The sequence below is a fragment of the Zootoca vivipara genome, chromosome 14 (assembly GCF_963506605.1).
Source record: "Zootoca vivipara chromosome 14, rZooViv1.1, whole genome shotgun sequence".
In the NCBI taxonomy this organism is placed as follows: Eukaryota; Metazoa; Chordata; class Lepidosauria; order Squamata; family Lacertidae; genus Zootoca; species Zootoca vivipara.
The window spans coordinates 10,626,501-10,643,967 of record NC_083289.1 but is presented as its reverse complement, the minus strand read 5'-3'; the positions used below and the strand labels follow the sequence as shown (position 1 = coordinate 10,643,967).

The 17,467-nt window shown below is 45.8% G+C and overlaps 1 protein-coding gene across 5 annotated transcripts in view; it reads right to left on the bottom strand.

Annotated features, from left to right (window-relative positions):
* RBPMS2 (RNA binding protein, mRNA processing factor 2) overlaps nucleotides 1–17,467 on the bottom strand; it is a 47,645-nt gene that overhangs the window by 11,389 nt on the left and 18,789 nt on the right. For all 5 annotated transcript variants that reach the window (XR_009558524.1, XR_009558525.1, XR_009558526.1 and 2 more), the window contains exons 2-5: nucleotides 3,685–3,762; nucleotides 2,754–2,792; nucleotides 1,726–1,788; nucleotides 391–541 (exon numbers count right to left, since the gene is read on the bottom strand). Coding sequence is in view for 1 of the 5 variants with exons in the window: in XM_035131079.2 (XP_034986970.1) it covers nucleotides 391–541; nucleotides 1,726–1,788; nucleotides 2,754–2,792; nucleotides 3,685–3,762 (331 nt within the window). In the remaining 4 variants the exon portion in view is untranslated. The remainder of the gene's footprint in view (nucleotides 1–390; nucleotides 542–1,725; nucleotides 1,789–2,753; nucleotides 2,793–3,684; nucleotides 3,763–17,467) is intronic.

Below are 17,467 nucleotides of genomic sequence, written 5' to 3'. Positions count from 1 at the left end.
TCCTTGCGTTTTAAGCCCCTTCGACACCTTTTTTTTTGTATACAGATGCTATTATCAATTAATACAAAAGTTTTGCTTCCCAAAGGAGCTACAGCTGACCCCATCAGCGTTCACTTGGGGAAGACATTTGCTACCATTTGTGAGGCAACCCTCAGTAAAAGCAGGAAATGGCAGCCTGCACCATCATCTAAAGCAGCCTTTCCCAACCACTCAGATAATGTTGGACTACGATTCCCATCATCCCAGACAACTGGGGCCATGCTGGCTGGGGCCGACAGGAGTTGTAGTTCCACAACATGTGGCGACCCATGGTTAGGAAAGGCTGATCTAGGATACCAAACCCCCCAGCGCAGGCCTGTACCCCTCCCCCTGCTCCACAATATTCCTCACAAGGGTCCCGTGCAATGAAGTGTGCTCCCAGGGCAGGGTGGAGGTTCGTGGGATTCGGTGTGGCCATCAGCTTGCTTTTTGCCATCTTGGTGTTGGCCTTAGCAAACTCTAACCGCAACGTCTGGGGATTCTCCGGGTCAAAGCGGATGCCCTGCAGTGGCAGAAGAGAGAAAGAACAGAATGGAATAAAAGCCATGCAGTCAATCTTCTTGGAAACCACGCTGGAACACAATTTGGCTGATGAGTGGTACATAAAATGTGCAAGACCAATACAGAAAATGTGCTTTCTTGACAGTGCAAAAGCTTGGGAAGGAGAAGTTGTCTGTGTGCCTTTCCCAGGGATCAGGCTGGGTCCACGTATGTAGCAGTATTGGTAGCAGGAACAGAGCCTAATGTTTCAGACTGCCGTCAAGAGTTTTTGAAGGCTCCCAGCAAGCAGCACACACAACAGAGCATCAATTGGCCTTTGCGGTCCATATGAGTGGTTGTGTATGTTTGGTCCTTGCAAGCTGTGCTCCCAGCTCATTTCATCATCAGCTGCTTGCCTGCTGGGGGTGGGGAGAGAGCCACAGCAGCCTGGGACAAAGTGGCAGTGAAGTTGGGACTATGAGGATGGAAGCCTGTCCCTTCTCCCTCCTGGCAAGCAGAAGCAACTCTGCTCTTGGGAGGGTATTGCTGCGACTCCACCCCACTGCGCAAGCTAGTCCTGCATTAAATAGCTTCCAAGTGAGAGACAGGAAAAGAAGACCTTTCCGTGCATCTCAGCAGATGCCACAGATTCCTAGGTTTTCCCTTGAAGCAGTGCCGGCCCACCCATGAGGCAAGGTGGGGCAACTGCCTCAGGTGGTAGGATCCACATACACAGCAGATCCCGATGTCAATCCTCCCCCCCCCCGTTCCCAACGTAGATATTCTCTCACCCCTTCTTCCCTCATGGAGGGGAGGAGGCACCATTTGGGGGTCTGCCTCAGGTGCCAAAATGCCTTGGGCCGGTCCTGCCTTGAAGGGCAGAAAACACATGGCAGCCATGTTATCTGGGATTAACTGGTGCAACGCACAGTTAACCCACACAGCTCACTAATGCCCTGAAGTGCTCCAACTCCAGATTAGCTTGCTTTGAGCATCATTCTGCCACATGGTAAGGAGAACTTGCAAAGTTTGCAAGTATGTGTTATAATAGTTATTGGTATGAGTCCCAAGTAGCTGAAGGTCTACCAGCACTTTCTTTCAATGAAGTTACCGGACATGAGATGGGATGGAATTGCGTGCTGAGCCCACGTCATTCTGGCTGTTGGGCTGTGCAAGTACCTGAACTGCATGGTCCTCAATACTCACATTCAATGCATTCTTTGCAGCTTCCGCACCAGACCGGCTGTCGAAGGTAACAAAGCCAACCGGCTAGGGAAAAGAACACATGGTTTAAAGAACATGTGCATGATGTGTGCTTGGAACTAACTGATCTAGCCACACTGCTGAATACAGCTGCTGCTGGTGGAAGTTTCCTTTCCAGGTGCCCTTCACAGAGGTGGTAGCCTGGCAAGGGACCTGGTGCCCCAGCAAGTTCTTCTATGCCAGGCATCCTCAAACTTCGGCCCTCCAGATGTTTTGGACTACAATTCCCATCATCCCTGACCACTGGTCCTCTTAGCTAGGGATCATGGGAGTTGTAGGCCAAAACATCTGGAGGGCCGCAGTTTGGGGATGCCTGTTCTATGCCTTCCAGCCTACCAAGCTTCCATTCCAAGGGATGGGAGATGTGAAGAACCTGCTGTTTCTGAGGCCAGAGCCCAGCTTGTTCACTGCACTGGAGGCAGCTTTGGGTGCATCCGACAGGGTATTCAGCAGCACAAAGGACACCTTAAGGTAAGGTTTGCTGCTTTGCCCTGTTGCCACATGTGGGTGCTTTTGTTAGCTAGTGCAGCAGAGATGGGGAGCCTGTGGCACACTCCAGATCATTGGGCTGGACTCCATCATCCCTGGGGCTGATGGGAGCCTGGAATCCAGCCATACCCAGACTCCAGCCATAGTCTCCTTATCTCTACAATAAAGCAATGTCTGCACTTTTGTAGGGAAAGGAAAACTATGTACAGGGGCACACACAAAACATGCAATATGCAGACCATCAGAAAGTGTCAGCCAGTGCAAGCAGCACAGTTAGAACTGAACAGCCTTCAGACAGGGGCTCTAGGTGGGATAAAAGCAGCCCTAGCTATATTTGAGTGTGTGCTATTGCTCATCGCTTTACTGTAATCCTAGGGTTGCAACCCCCCTCCCTCTTCCTAATTAGGGCATCTGATCCACAGTTTAAGCAGTTAAGGGCAGTACTGGGAAGCTGCCAGAATGAGGACAGAGGGAGGCATTACCTGTTTTGATGTTAGCTTGATCAGCGATCCTTCATAACCCTGAGAAGAGAGAAGCCAGCAAGTTAGTTATTGGATTCCTTAAAAGGGAAAGAAAAGGATGCAAGGCCAGGCCAGGGCCCTTAAACAAAGTGCCAGGAATACTTTTGCAGCCCTGAAAATCGAGTTAACATTAAGACGTACTTACTATGTTAGAAACATTTCCGCCCCGTCACCACCATCCCCACCACAGATGGGCTATGCCCTTCCACCCTATGAAACTGCTTTATATGGAGTCAAGTCATTGCTACATCTAGCCTGATATTGTCTGACTGGCAACAGTTCCTTCAGGGGTTCAAGCAGAGCCCTTTCCTAATCCTGCCACTAAAAGCCAGCTAACTAAGAAATGCTGGGCAGAGGACATTCTACCTCAGGCATCCCCAAACTTCGGCCCTCCAGATGTTTTGGACTACAATTCCCATCTTCCCTGACCACTGGTCCTGTTATCTAGGAATCATGGGAGTTGTAGGCCAAAACATCTGGAGGGCCGCAGTTTGGGGATGCCTGTTCTACCTGAACCCGGCATGTTGCCATCCCCAAATATTAATTCCATTAGCTACTAATAGCAGCTACACACTTAAGAACAAAGGGAGATTCCTACACTGGATCAGACCATTGGCCCATTCATCCAGGAAGGTGGTTTGTTAGCTGGTCAGGGATGCTCAAGAAGTATTTTCTGCATCAGAGTTGGATTGGCTCTGAGGCTCCTTCCAATTCTATGACTTTGGGGGGCTGGGAGTTGGAGGGGTGGTGGTGAATCTGGGGTTGAAGCCATGCTCCCTGGTGACCTTGAACCAACTTTATGATTCTTCTCTATAGCCAACAAGGCACAAGGCTGCCATATCAATAGACTAAGGACATAATTGCTTGTCGGGATGCGTGTGCTCCTACTTACCTTGAATGGCCGGAAAAGCAGGTAAAGCTCCCTGGGCTTGATGTCCACAGGAAGGCCACTGACAAAAAGTGTCCGCACCTAGAAGAGGTGGAACAATGCCAAGCAGGTTTAGAGATCACTGTACCACATCACTGGGTATCTTATTAGTCACAGTCCAAGGTTCAAGTGCTAAGTCATATGACTGACAAATCCAGGAATACAATCATTCTGTGAAGAATATTCAAGAGAGTTAATAGCCACTGTTGACTGGGAGACTGTCCAATTGGAAGGATCTGTCAGTTTTGGTTCTCTCATTTTTTTAAAAAAAATCTTCAATTCAGTTCTCCACATTACTGCAGCAATTTGATTTTTTAATTTTTTTTTTAGCTCTCATGAAAATTCAGCATTTTCAGGTCAATTTCTTCCAACACACATTTTTTTGTACACAATTTTCGCTCAAGAAAGCCATATTTTCAAATCACAAAGTACACCTTATTCTCAAACAAAATTTGGAAAAGTGCAAATTTGGAAGGACGGCAGTGTTTTGGTTCTCATATTGTTTCACAAAATCTTAATTTGATAAATTTGCCTTAAATGTTATTGAATTTCTGTCCCATTTCTAGCTGGAGAGCAGGTAGGATTATTTGATTAGATGTTTGTTTTTCGTTTTTTTGTACAGTATAGACTAGATACCTGCATATGTATATAGAGCAATAGATCCCTGAAACTGGGCAGAGGATGGAGAGATGTAAAACATTTTCTGCAGCAGTTTGCCAGTTGGCTTTTTTGAAATGTGGTTTAATCAAAGTCAACTAGAAATGTAACTTCAAGCCTTAGATGCGATTTTTCACTTTTGTACTTAGCAATGAACCCGGTTTTTTAAAAAGTACTAGTGTCTGAATTCTTTCCCTTACTAAATATTTTGTTAAAGTCATTCATGGGTATTAAGATTTTTTAAAAGAATAATATAATTATTATTTGGCCCTTAAATGCATCCCATATCAGACATCCATCAGGCAGGGACCTTTTCTATTGCCTTTTGGTTCCTGAAAAATACGTTCCTCTTTCAACAAACCTTCTAAATCAGGGGTCAACAACCTTTATCCCAGCTGATATTTCTCTGAATTTGAACTGATTTTATGTATTTACTGCTGTTGTTTTAAACTGGTTTTATGCATATAATTACCTTATAAAACTGTTTTTATATGTTCATTTGTTTTAACAGTTTTTATATATGACTGTTCTCTATGTTTTCATTATGTTGTAAATTGATTTGGGGTGGCCTCACTGGAAGTGCTTCATAAATAAAAGCCCACTTTAAATAAAACTAGAGCCACAAGTTTGATAACTTAGTTATTTTAATTTCTGTCCTGATATAGCAGTGAAATTTGCTTCAAATTACACCAATATCTTGTCAAAACAACTTGTTCCTCCTTCAGGGGGGACCACCAGTTCCTATTGCAGCAATATTTCCAGATCCAGAAACAAAGCTGGCCTTAGATGACCAAGCAGTTTTCGTTTTTGTGGCAACTCAGGCATCCAGAATGACACATACTGTCCATGTTACTTCTGACCCCCTGATTGCTCGGAAGGATCATGCTGAATTAAAAGCACCTGGCCTCTAAAGTGACCTAGTACAAACTAGGCTCAACATGTACAAATCTTGCTTTGCTCTCTGGGAGATGGCAATGTTGAAGAAATGAGCATCCTTTGTCTGAAACAGCTGCACCAGGCCTCTTTAGAGGTAACCTGTGATAGATGTCCTGCAGACTAAATCTCAGTCTGGTATGCTCTATTCCAGGGGTCAGCAAACTTTTTCAGCAGGGGCCGGCCCACTGTCCCTCAGACCTTGTGGGGGGCCAGACTATATTTTGGGGGGGGAATTGAACGAATTCCTATGTCCCACAAATAACCCAGAGATGCATTTTAAATAAAAGGACACATTCCACTCATGTAAAAACATGCTGATTCCCAGACCGTTCACGGGCCGGATTTAGAAGGCATTGGGCCAGATCCGGCCCCCAAGGCCTTAGTTTGCCTACCCATGCTCTATTCCCACAGTGCCCAAACTTGCTAGAACAAGAGCAGTGACCAATCAAGACAGAATCATATTTGAATACATCTGCTTGACAGTGCAACCCAAACCCTCATACTTTCTAGGGAAAGACGGAGGTGGCAGATCAGGGAGATGCTCCTTTAAAACTAACATAAGACAGCCTAGTTCAGCAGCAACTTTCTTCCTATACAGTAGTGAGGAGGAAGGATGCAAGAGCCCAACTCCGTTTCTAGACAACTGTAAGTAGAATTGCAGTTGACTTGCTCTTGGGTGCATTGTGGGGTTTTTCTGTGTACTGTACTATAATCCTTGTGGGTGCCATTTTATGACTCCCCACCTTTTGTTTTTAATTTAATTATCATTAACACACAACCATTCTATCCAGGCCACTGGTGGCATTGATCATATTGCCCGAAGTTTTATGATTATTCCAAATTCCTGCTGCACATCTTGCCAAATGAATTTTATAGTTCTTTTCGTGTTGTACCTTTTTAATTCTGTTTTATTAATTTACTTTGTTTAATGTTTTGTAAACCACCCTGGCATTTCCAGATGACAGGTAATTTCAAAGTTTAAAACAGTATGCCATACAAATTCACAAAATCCCAACAGAATATTTAAAATATTCTTTCCATATAAGGTGCACAGACCAGCATGTCATTCAGTGGAAGATGAGATTAAACACAACATCCAGGGCTATTCCTTCTCAGAGTAAACCTACTGAAACGAACAGCTGTAAGGTAGTCTTCATAGATTTTGGTGGGTCTACTCCAAGTAAAACAGCTAGCTACAACCCAATGTATATCTCTTAATAAGACCCCAAGGTCTGTTTAAAATTAGTGAGAGTTGGGGCTTCTCCAACCTCACTTGGAACTGGATTACATTGTTGCAGCACACTGCTGAAGAAACCCTGTTATCTCTATTTCATTGTCCTAACTTTTATTACAGGCTGGCATCTCAACAGAACCTCCGAAGTAGATCTTAAGGTACTGGTAGGTCAATATCAGTGCTGGATTTAGGGTGGTGTAGATGGTTCCCCCCATAGGAAGTGAGCCAAGGGGTCGTAATAACAACAACAACAACAAATATCCATATTTATATAGGTGCCGAGCGTTTCCATGCACTCTAGCACTTGTCACGGTGTTCCGTTGCACCAGAAGTGGTTTAGTCATGCTGGCCACATGACTAACAATTCCTACTTGTGCATGGACAATGCCACTTTAGTTACATAAGAATTCACACTTGGAGAAGGAGTTTGCCATTAATGTGCAGAATAATGCGCTCTCTCTCTCTCTCTCTCTCTCTCTTATACACACACATGTTCTAGAGCACCCATAACAGACTACAGTTCCCTGGATTCTTTGGAGGATGCCATGATGGCTAAAGGAGTATCACAGAGCTTCAAATGTACAGTACGGATTTGGCCAAGGACTCAACTCAACAGCCCCCCATCAAAACAATGCAGGGATGGGTAAAGTAATAAACATTTCCCTTCTTTAGATGGGGGTCTTCAAGACCACCCATGTCAGACTCTAAAGTTACCCAACCTGTATTGCGGAGCAGACACAGTGCAATTCAAGCAGCAAACTTTAAGCATAAAGAGATGTCCTTCAATATCTGCCAAGGTACTGCAAAGAGTTTGTAGAGCAAAAGGTGCACTGTTTTCCAAGACAAAACCTTGGCTTAGTTCTCAGCAAGGTGGTAAGTATGTTTGGCCAGTGACCTCGAGGCAAAGGAGTCCTACAAATAAAAATATTCCTTGCATATAAAAATGTAACGTTTCAGGGAAAAGGCTAGGTTAGGACACGCTCCATTCCCCCACATGGAGGCTCTTTGCACTGCAAGGACCCTTCTTAATGCATTTGCAGCACTGTACACTGGAACCCAGCTGATGCAGTAGTCAATGCCACAACTGTCTCTTTCGTACAAGCTACAAACTAGCCTTCAATGTCATTACTTAAATCTACCAGTCGGGTCTACTCTGCTGTTTTCCACCGATTTCCTTGCAACTCCCAGGTTAGGCTGTGTCGCTAGCGGGGTGAGGCTGCGATGGTCAGAAACAAGTGGGGGGTTCGCGAGGTTACTGTAAGTAGGCCAAGACCTCTGGGAACAAACACCTACTACTGTGTTCTGCGCAGCACACAGTTAGCTGCAGCAGCAAAGGAAATTCTTTAATTCTGGTGCAGAGGATTTAAAATTTGGCAGTGGTGCCATCAGGGCAGAAGTCCAGAAGGTCTAGCCTGCCACATTTTGAAGTAACAATACACACTGGCATCTAAAGAGAAGGGCCTGCAAAAAGTCCACAGTCTAAAATTACTTTTAAGTACACTCTGGAAACTAATTGAAGAGTGATCTATTATATACAACTGAACCTTCTACACCGTTGAATCTATTTTTGGGAGGCAGGAGGCGGCACATATTCTGTCTCATCAAAGGCACACATGGTGTTCTTGGCTTAACGGGCCGCTGTAGAGCTGGTAGCCTGTCCCACAGAGCAGATTCCAGGTCCAGAATAAAAATAAGCCTTTAAAATCAAAGAATATAGTAGCTTAAATCGGCCCAACTGCTCACACATCTACTGCATCTTCCCTCAGTGTTAGGAAACAATCTGTAGAATAATACAAGAACAGGATCACAATGCAGTAGAAGCAAGAGCAGCTCAGTGGTAGAACATCTGCTTTTCGTGTAGATTCAAGGTCCCAAGTTCAACCCCTAGCATCTCCAGGTATGGATGGAAGTAGAAATGGAAAGATCTGTCAATTTCAATTCTCCCAGTTTCTCATTTTTCCAATCTTATATTCAGCTCTCTACATTTCTGCAACAAAGCCCTCATGAAAATCTACCAGCATTTTAATTTCTCCTAAGAAACAAAAACAAAAGGGTGCATAAAAAGGAATACATTAGCGAAAATAACAAGACTGCACAGGAAATCACTTGAAAAACATTCTCAAATGTTATTTTCACTAATGTATCCCTTTTGATGCATCTTTTTCTCCTAATATGCATTTTTATAAACACTGTTAGGTTTGAGAACTGCATTGCAAAATTCAGATCAGTGCAAAATTTCCAAAGGTGGCTGTGTTTTGGTTCTCATGTTGTTTTGGAAGGTGCAGATTTGCCCTCCAGAGCAGGTGAAAACAAGCTTGCTCCAACTTCTATGTGACAGCCCTTCCAGGGCCGGCTCTAGGTAGAGTCCTGGTGGTGCGGGGCTGGTAGGCAGAGCGCTGCGCAGCAAAGCCGCGCGAAAGCCATGCTGCGCCCTGCGAGGGCGGGGGCGCCGGAGCGATCTCCGCCCCTCAGCGCCAGAGCATGCGACCTGCTCAAAACTGCCCTGAGCCCTTCGAAGTCTCATTGTTTCCAAGCTAAACATACCCAACTCTTCAACCATTCCTCCTAAGGCTTGGTTTCCAGACCCTTTATCATCTTTGTTGCCTCCTCCTCTGCACCCATTCCAGCTTATCAATACAGTCATACCTCAGTTTGCGACCGCAATCCATTCCGCGGAGCCGGTTGCTCCCCGAATCGGTTGCTCCCCGGTGCACGCTTCTGCGCGTGCATGAAGCACCGATAGAGCACTTCTGCGCATCCGAGCACCGTGGAACCCGGATGTAAACACGTCCGGGTCCGCGGTGGTCGGAAACCAAAGCAGTCACAAACAGAGGGGGTCGCAAACCGAGGTATGACTGTATCCTCCTTAAATTGTGGTGTCCAGCACTCGACACAGTATCTCCAGGTGTGGCCTAAGGCTGAATAGCGCTGTACTATTACTTCCTTTAATGAGGACACTAAACTTCTGTTGATGCAGCCTAGAATAGCCTTAGCCATGGGGAGGCAAACTAAGGCCCGGGGGCTGGATCCAGCCCAATCACCTTCTAAATCTGGCCCGCAGATGGTCCAGGAATCTGTGTTTTTACATGAGTAGAATGTGCGCTTAAAAAAAATGTATCTCTGTGTTATTTGTGGGGCATGGGAATTTGTTCATTTCCCCCCAAAAAATATAGTCCACCCCCTCCCCCACAAGGTCGGAGGGACAATGGAACAGCCCCCTGCTGAAAGTTTACTGACCCCTGGGCCTCAGCTTTTTTTGCTGCTGCATCACACTGTTGACTCACGTTAAGCTTATGGTCAACTAAGAAGCCACAGACCAAATCTGGGAGATTCTGCCAATAAAAAGCAGCCACTCTCCAACTACCATCATCCCTGACCAGTGGCCATGCTGCATGGGGCTGATGGGAGCTGGGAGCATTAGCAACATCTGGATGGCCACTGGTCCCCAGTCCCGTCCCATCCCGTCCCCTGCTGTAGAGCACAGAGGTTTTTACTGGTTGCCTATGTCCTAGGGGGCAGAAAATGGCAGCCTGTACTGCCAAGGGATCTCATGGCTCACCCAGACTGAATGGTATACCAGACATTTTGCTGAAGAACTGTTGGGAGTTGACAGCATCAGTTAAACACAATGTAGACGTTGTACCTTCTTAAGACTTGGAACCAGGCAAAAGCAGCACACTCTCCAATCCTGTTTTATCTGGGGCAGAGCTTGGGCACAGCCAGCAATAAGCCATTCCTGGTCACAACGAATCAAGGCTCCGGAGAGCAATCTTTTGCTCTCCAGAGCCTTCTGTCAGGTCGATCCCGAGAGACGCAGGATAAGATGCAGCTGGAGCCCCTTGACGCTAGCCAGATGGAATGCTGTGCTGCAGCAGTCAGATTTAAACACCAGGACTTATAAGGCACTGAGCAATATCAAAACACACACAAAGAGCACTTGCGGAGGGGAGGGGGAGTTGTAGGAAGGAGAACATTTGGAACCTTCAAGAAGATTAGCTGCTAATAGCATATTCCTAAACTACCAGTCCTGGAGAGAATAGCAGATGCATTTAAGTCCTGCTTAATCAGAGTGGAACATGCTTGTTTAGCTGTTAATCAAACAAGTTGGGTCTTTTAATGAAATGGCAGGCTGGACCATCTTCATTTCTCTGGCCTACCTGATGCCTTCTAAAGGTTCAAGAAAATGGGACCCTTCACCTGACACTGACTGGTAAGCTTATGGTGGTGAGGGGAGCAAAGCAACTAGGGCAGTTCAGCATGCAGAGGGCAAGAGGCCCCTCAAATCTGGCAGTGCTCCTAGCAAGCACTCCCCTGGTGAATGTTAAGAATTGCCTCTAGGTGGCCCAAGGGCCTTTCCACTGCTGCCAAACAGAGCATAGATGCAGCTTCTACAAAACTGCTCCATTTCCCTAGCTGCAGAGAAATAGTGGCTGCTGTGTCTACAACAGGGGTAGGCAACCTAAGGTCCATGGGCCATAAGTGGCCCACGGGAGTCGGTGTGGTGTAGTGGTTAAGAGCGGTAGACTCATAATATGGGAAACCAGGTTTGGGTTCGCGTCTCTGCTCCTCCACATGCAGCTGCTGGGTGACCTAGTCACACTTCTCTGAAGTCTCTCAGCCCCACCCACCTCACAGGGTGTCTGTTGTGGGGGAAGAAGGGAAAGGAGATTGTTAGCGCTTTGAGACTCCTTCGGGTAGTGATAAAGTGGGATGTCAAATCCAAAATCCCCCTTCTTCTTCTTCTTCTTCTTCTTCTTCTTCTTCTTCTTCTTCACTGGCCCACGAGCTGCCCCCGAAATGAGCTGCCCACTCAGCGAGTCCCCGCCCACTGCGCTAAACTGGCGCGGCGTGAGGACTTGCTTCCGCAGTGCCGGAAATCGCATCTGCACATGCTCAGACGCCGGAAATCGCGGCCCCCGCGCACTCACGGTCCGGCCCATGGAAGGATCTCCGCTGGAGCGAACTGGCCCAGGCGAGGTAAACCTTGCTGACCCCTGGTCTACGGAGTATGTATATCCAGACCAAGAATTATAATGCTCATCTTTCAAGAGCTATAACACATGCTTTATACTTGAAGTAACAGGTTCAACCCCTGGCATCTCTCAAGACCAGAGTCTTGCCCAGAACCACCTAAATCCCAGGAGATCCCATCTGTGTAGACATTACCAAGCTGGAACAATGATCCAACTCTGAATAAAGCAGCTTCCTATGTTTTCTATCCCCCGCCGTGCAGCAGAGTTGTGTCCTATATGAACACAAAGGATCTTCCTCTGCAGAGCAAGTTCATATGCAGCAGCAGATAACCAATGATGGTTTTTCAAGCCCAGCTCTAAAGCAGAGATTCTAATGGAGCCCATGAAATATCACTGAACTGCAAGACTGATGAGAAGTGTCAAGCCTGGTTCAGAACTGGCTCCTTGGAGGGACTGCAGGATAGGAGCAGGGAAATTCCAGCTCACAGGTTTGGTTGCCAGTGCCACTGGGAAACCATCAACTATGCCCCCAGATCTTAATGCTGAAGGATCTGAAAGATAAATCAGGTTTTATACAGACAGATCTTACCAACCCAGGACAGGTGATCCTTATACACAATGCCCTGGTTCAGCGGCAGTATTGATGGTCCTATTTAGTAGTACTGAGCATCAATCTTAAAGGTACTTACAGGAAGGGAAAAAGCAGACACTGATTATACATCTGCTTTTCCCCACCTCTGCTATGGGCCAGCTTCCCATATTTCCTACTGGTGCACAGGGAGCCAAGTATGCTGCACTCTACACATTCTGCCTTTATGACTTGCAACAGTCTTGGCTTTTTGTGCAACCAGCCATGAATCACATTTTAACACTTTCTGGCTGAGAGTGGCAGACCGAGACAGAGGTAACCACCCGTCCCCTGCACTCGACACCCTAGAACAGGCATGTCCAAAGTGTGGCCCGCCGTTTGGTTAAATCCGGCCCCTGTGGCAGTTTATTTCCTGGGGTAAAATCGTATTAAATCCTTAAAAAAAGCTCAACAACTTTGGGGGGGGGACCCCAAAAGAAGCTCAACAGCTTCAATCCTAAAAAAAAGCTCAAGAACTTTGGTCGGCCCTCACGCATGTTCACTTCATCAAATATGGCCCTCTTTGAAAAAAGTTTGGACACACTTGCCCTAGAACAGGCATCCCCAAACTGCGGCCCTCCGGATGTTTTGGCCTACAACTCCCATGATTCCTAGCTAAGAGGACCAGTGGTCAGGGATGATGGGAATTGTAGTCCAAAACATCTGGAGGGCCGAAGTCTGGGGATGTCTGCCCTAGAACATCCTCTCTCAACCATGGGTTCCCAGATGTTGGACTACTACCACTCCCATCATCCCTGCAGGCTATATGGATCATGAGAGTGGTAGTCCAACATCTGGGAAGCCACGTTTGAGAAAGGCCACCCTATGAGAACATGCCAATTTTGGGCTCCCTGAGTGAGTGCAGGACCCCACTGGTGGAGCAGAGGCTGTTTCATAAAGAGGTATGCCCAGCTATGAGGCATCCAGCAGTGAAAGCGGGGAGGAGACGGCAGCATGCTCCCTTGGCTCCTTGGAAGGTGGGGGTGGAAATGGTTTGATGCAGCTTGTCTTTCAAACACTTCCTCCCGCTACAAGGAAGAAAGACTATTCTAGCACCCATGCTTAACCACTATGACTGCAACAGGAAGTGTGTGCTCCAAGCCACTAGGAAAGTTAAGGCCAACACTGGCTCTGACATGGAGGAGCAGGAAGCACATTGGCCAAGATATCCTATGACCAGGGCCGCTTGCATCTAGTGCCAGGAATTTATACTTTGCACCAGGAAGCGCAACTATAGTGCTCACAGTAAAACCATATAGACAATGTGTTCCTTTGCTTTCTTAAAACTCATACTCACTCAGCTACGTACTTCCCCTGCAGGATTGTATAACAGAATAAAGAGACTGGATTATTGCAGCAGAGGGTATTAAGAGATAAATAGTCAAAGTGGGGGGGTTATAGATATATATTAGGGTGGGGGCTGTGACTGCATGGCTCATCCACACTTTCGCTTGTCTCGTGCCTAGGAAGCACAGGTCCCAAGTGGTTTTCCTCTTGTCCCATTTTCTCTAGGCATGGGTCCAAGCGGTTTTGCCTTTGGCCTGCCACTTTTCCCCAGAAAACCTGCTCTTTAGTACAAAAATCCTGATTGATATTTGCTCCGATTCAGCAGCAAAGAGCAGGGTTTCCTGGGGGGGAAGCAGCGGGTCAAGCGGAAGTGTGGGCGAGTCTTTAGTTGCTTGGAAGGGAGGTTGGTTGCTCCAACTCTCCCCAAGCCATCTGCTTCTTTGTCACTAGAGATGAGGGAGAAAATTGGTTCCAGTCTCGTTTAAAGCAAAACCCATTCAACTCACACTTTCTAAAACAATATGTGAACCAAAACACTGCTATCCTTTGAAATTCGCACTTAGCCAAATTTTATTGTGAAGTGTGTTTATTAAAAAAAACACACGTTAGGATGAAGTGTGCATAAAAACGAGCACGCTGATTAAAATAACATGCAAAAATACATTACGGGAAACTGCTTACCGAAATGTGTAAAAAAAAACCCAACAACGTAAAAATGTATTTGTTAGGAGAAAGCTGCAGTCAACTGCTGATTAATTTTCATGAAGAATTCTGCAAACTTCTGCAAAATGTGAAGAACTGACTGAACTGAAGACTGGAAAAATGAGAGAGAAACTGAACAAACCAAAAGGGACAGATCTTTCCATCCCTATTTGTCACCATATTATTTTTTTACAATATTTTTGCAACCAGACAATATGAGTGCTTTCTGGGTATGGGGGAAGAAGAGAACATCATCATTATCCTCATGAATTGGCTTATGCCCATCCCAAAACAGTAGCAATAGCAGCACAGGTGTGAGTTGCTCAAGGCAAAAGAATTGGTTAATCCAAAAAGAATAAAAAGTTAGTTAATACCGGGACATTAGCAACATTTAGCCCTAATATTACCCTTCATCTTGTTGTCTGTCAGAGCTCAACACAACTTGGTCCAAATATGCTCAAAAGATTAACCAGGAACAGGCTACGTAAATTAGTTAAGTGTGTCAGATGTTCTGCAGGGCTTTTGTGTCCACGGCAAGAACAATTATTTGCGCATTTGAGAGATCTAGGCTGCTTAAGAAGATCTGTTAGCTTTTTAGAGGAAGCTCCAAGCTTCTCTGCTCTTGAGTTCTATAACCTTTATACGCAAGGGATGGGGAATTTGTGAGTTTTGTCACATCTGGAGGGCATAACTCCCACCAGCTACAGCCAGCATTGCCATTGTCCAGAGGTGATGGGAACATAGGAAGTGGCCTTATACTGAATGAGACCACAGGGCTCATCTAGCTCAGGACTGTCAACACTGACTTGAAGTGGCTTCTCCAGGGTCTCAAGCAGAATTCCCTCTGGAGATTGATCCCGGGACCTTCTGCATGCAAAGCAGATGCTCTACTACCGAGTCACAGCTGTTCCCTTAGGAGTTATAGCTCAATGAGATCTGGGGTTCCACAGGTTCCCCCAGCCATGCTGCACAAGTCTTGACTTTGCGGTAAGGAGATCCTGCTGCTCCTTGAAAGCTACCTATGCTACTTTATTCTCAACCAAATCCCAGCCCAACCTCTGCAAACATTTTGCATGCCGCATATGAAGACCAGCAGCTTCTTTCAGGATTTAACAAGATTTCTGTCAAGCTTAGAGCTTTATCCTGATCATATTAGGTGGCCCACCTCATCTAAGTCACAGCAAGCACCAAACAAGCAAAATGCTTCTTCCCAGTCCTATGTAACAACAGTGGGGGACCTGATGCTCTCTAGATACTGTTAAACTCCAGTCAACCCCAGTCATCATGGCCAATTGATGAAACTAAGTCTACTGCCCAAGTGGTGACTGATAGGCAAATTCAAGGTCTCTGCTCTCCCTTTCTCATTTTCAGAACAGAACTTTGAGTTGCTTTAAGAAAAACTGACAAGTACAATGATTAACAAATAATGAATTTGACAGAGCAACCCTTTAAAGAGGACAGTTTCAAGTTTTGAAGCTGAAGATAAAGTCATCTCCTACTGAAAAAGGAACATGCATCTCAATGGTATAGAAAACAAAGAACAACCCAGACAATAATCATACAACGCAAGATGGAAAGTAACATGAAAATAACTATCAGATTTTGTATGTTGAAGTAGCACACTGTACTCAACAGCCCTTCTTGTGTTCCTAAGGTAGTAAATATGTTACCTGGCTCAGGCTTCACATCTTCAGGATACAGATGCGAGCTCACATGGCAACTTGCCTCCAACCCCGTCAAAGGAAATGTTCTAGCCCAGCTTCCTATCCAAGCTAGTTTTCTATTAACTCTTTTTAGATCAAAAAGCATGCCATCAAACATCCCTCTGCCTGTAGTGCTGATGTGCTATAACCTAGAGTTGCCACACCTCTGGAATATCCTGGGCATAGCTGGAATATGGCCATTGGAAGCAGTGTCCAGGTGGGAAAATCCAGATATATAGCAACCGAAATCCGAAGTCTAGATGTTGCTCAAAAAAGCTCAACAACTGTTGTGTCTGGATTTTCACTTTTTGTAATATGGCAACCCTATCTTGTAAAAACTGGGGAAGATTTCTTACAATATATAGCCTGTTTTCCCACCAATGACACTCAAGGCAGCAAACAATTTATTTAGGCTGTGCACATGCTATGCATTTAAAGCACATTCAAAACACACATTCTTTCCTTCAAATAATTCTGGGTACTGCAGTTTGCCTGTCACCTAATTAAAATGCCCAGCAACCTTTAATAAACTACCATGTCCAGAATTCCAGGAGGGAAAGGATGTGCTTTAAAGGTATGGTACACACCCATAGGGTGGGATCCAGGTGGCGCTGTGGGTTAAAGCACTGAGCCTAGGGCTTGCTGATCAGAAGGTCGGCGGTTCGAATCCCTGTGACAGGGTGCGCTCCCGTTGCTTGGTCCCAGCTCCTGCCAACCTAGCAGTTCGAAAGCACGTCAAAATGCAAGTAGATAAATAGAAACCGCTACAGCGGGAAGGTAAACGGCATTTCCATGTGCTGCTCTGGTTTGCCAGAAGCGGCTTTGTCATGCTGGCCACATGAACTGGAAGCTATACGCCGGCTCCCTCGGCCAATAATGCGAGATGAGTGCGCAACCCCAGAGTCGGTCACGACTGGACCTAATGGTCAGGGGTCCCTTTACCTTTACCTTTTACACACCCATAGGAAAATAAAAGAGGAATACAGGAAAAAAACCAATCTGAAAAAGGTCACCACATAAAAAAACAACCCAGGCGATAATGAATATATATCAGCTGTACTGATAAGTCAAAAGCTTCTCTAAACTCAGAAGTCTTCATTTGGTGGACAGACCCACAGGGTGGGGGGGAGACCACCCTCTCATTTTCCTGATAAATGACACACACTATGAAAAGAGACACTGCCATTATCCATCTTTGGGATGGGATGGAGCAAGCTACAAAATTAAGTCATGAACACTTGAGGTATCTCAGCTAACCCCTTCCTGTTTGTGAGCTTTACCAGAAACCCAGGACTCTTGCAAGCTTTAACTAGCAGAGACCATCTGGCATTTATATTCTGCCCTAAAATAAGCTGATCAGGGGAAGTTCCAGGAAAGGTTATCCAGCAGAAGTCTAGAGCCAAGCTCTTGCCAGGAAGCAGCCAAACTCAACCTAGTACACCCTGATGTCTTTGGGTGCCTCAAGACTGAATCCCACTCCAAAATAGTGACAATCCCACTGGGAAATTTAGGTTGTGCAATTGAAGCAGATTTGAAATTCTTGTGCAACAAACCATTACCCCCCGCCCTCCACAAACAAAACTTTTTGTAATAAGGGAAATGCACTGGAAAGTGCGTGAATTTGCTT